Below are 1,707 nucleotides of genomic sequence, written 5' to 3' on the forward strand. Positions count from 1 at the left end.
TGAAGGGCTAGCAAGGGGTTCCTCTACATCCATCTAAGCAGCGCCTTCATCAGATCCGAGCAAGAGTGAGTGGGTAAATGGGATTTCCCAATCAAACAGCCAGAAATGGCTGAGCAGATAACGATGAGCCTGTCCTGCGTTTGCTGGTACAACTGGGACTGACGCCATCTGCTCGTCTCCTGCGGCTACAAGCTGGGGACCCTGCATACGGGCGATCGAAACCACAAAGTCCTTAACCTGTCCCAGCAGTGGCTGTGTCCACCAGACACGGATCAGAGCTTCCGTTCAGGCCCGTGCGTGAGCCATTCTCCATGTGCCGCGCAGAAGGACGCTCCCGTGTCCACCTTTAGCCAGCCCACCCGACTACTCAGGATTCACAGCCAGGCAAGGAAGGAAAAAAAAAAAAAAACCCCAGGGATGGGAAAGGCACTTACAGGACGGGCTGAACATCACCAGCGCAGCAGATATCTTCAGCCTCGGCGTAAGACTCTGAGAACATCCAGCTAGTTCCACTCCCGGGAAGCCACCGCTCCGCATCCCACGTTCACTTCTGCTTCACTCCTGCCACGCATGCACATATCTGGTCATTGGTGCAGCAGTAAAGACGCTTCTGATAAGGCTGCTCGTAGATGGGTCAGATGCAATAAAGCCACTTAGCAGACTCTCGTCTACTGAGTCATCCCGTCTCCTGAGCCCTCTGCCTCCTCCGGAGTTACGTACCAGCTCCGGCACCTCTTATTTTGGACTCACGTACATTTGGCCCTCTGGTTGAGCATGCAAGCCTGAGGCTGCTGGGTAGGGCTCTGCCCAAGCCGTCCCTTTGGAGCTGCCATGAAATGCAAACGGAATTTCTTCGTGGCATAAGTTTGCTCGTCTTTACCCTACGCTCCTTGAACTCATGACTACTGAGTAACACGGCTTGCTCAGCTAACCAGCGAGCTAAGAATAGAGACCTTGAAGTGAAACCTACTGGGATTGGCAGCTATTTTGAGCACACTCAGCCGGCGGGGCAGCGTGACATAAGAGGATCTAAAGAGGAAACTCTGCACAACAACTCTCACCTCACCAAGAAAGATTTGGGTAAGAGAAGGTAGAGCCACCGCGCGTGCTTTTGAGGCAAAACAAATGCTGTGACGAATCCCCAAGGCCACCTCCACACCGCTGGGCCAGCTCATGCCTCAAAACCCAAGACACGGCGTCTGTGTTTGTAGCGGCGTGACACCAAGCGGGTCATCCACAGTGCCCTGAGCATCCCCAACCAGCTGAGCCCAACAAGAACTGCACAGCCGGACCCCACCGGGCACCAGCGCAGCCGTGGCCATTGCTTCTCCCTGCCTGGGATCTGGCAAACCCCCGGCCAACAGCCTCCCCGTGCTGCCCGCACCGCCGCCGCGCAGCCCACATCGAGCCGAGCGTGTTGCCGCAGGTTCAGCCTGCCCAGGCACCTCCGTGGTGCAGGGCTGCCAGAGATCCTGCTGCGACCAGGCGCTCGCACACAGCCCAGCCGAGCCTCAAAGGGAGCGGACATGACCAAAGCAACCAGAGAGAGCACCCACAAACCCCAAACCTTGTCTTTGCTTTCTAACCTCAAGCAGACCCTTGCAGCTCTTCAGCATCGCGCACGCTTAGAAGAAAGGGTTGCAATCGCGCCCAGTCGCCAGATGTTTTTAGGAGAGGTCTGGTCTCGGTTAGCAACCAACGTTAAGA

General features: G+C 56.3%; 1 protein-coding gene across 2 annotated transcripts in view; it reads right to left on the reverse strand.

The window, feature by feature from the left end:
* The window catches only part of HDAC7 (histone deacetylase 7), a 53,078-nt gene extending 52,193 nt beyond the window's left edge, over positions 1–885 (reverse strand). For both annotated transcript variants that reach the window (XM_035901429.1, XM_009646013.2), the window contains exon 1: positions 435–885. In XM_035901429.1, coding sequence (XP_035757322.1) covers positions 435–537 — 103 coding nt within the window. In that variant the 5' untranslated portion in view covers positions 538–885. The remainder of the gene's footprint in view (positions 1–434) is intronic.
* Between the last annotated feature and the right edge of the window lie 822 nt (positions 886–1,707).

Source organism: Egretta garzetta, unplaced genomic scaffold (assembly GCF_000687185.1).
Source record: "Egretta garzetta isolate BGI_Z169 unplaced genomic scaffold, ASM68718v1 scaffold799, whole genome shotgun sequence".
Classification (NCBI taxonomy): domain Eukaryota; kingdom Metazoa; phylum Chordata; class Aves; order Pelecaniformes; family Ardeidae; genus Egretta; species Egretta garzetta.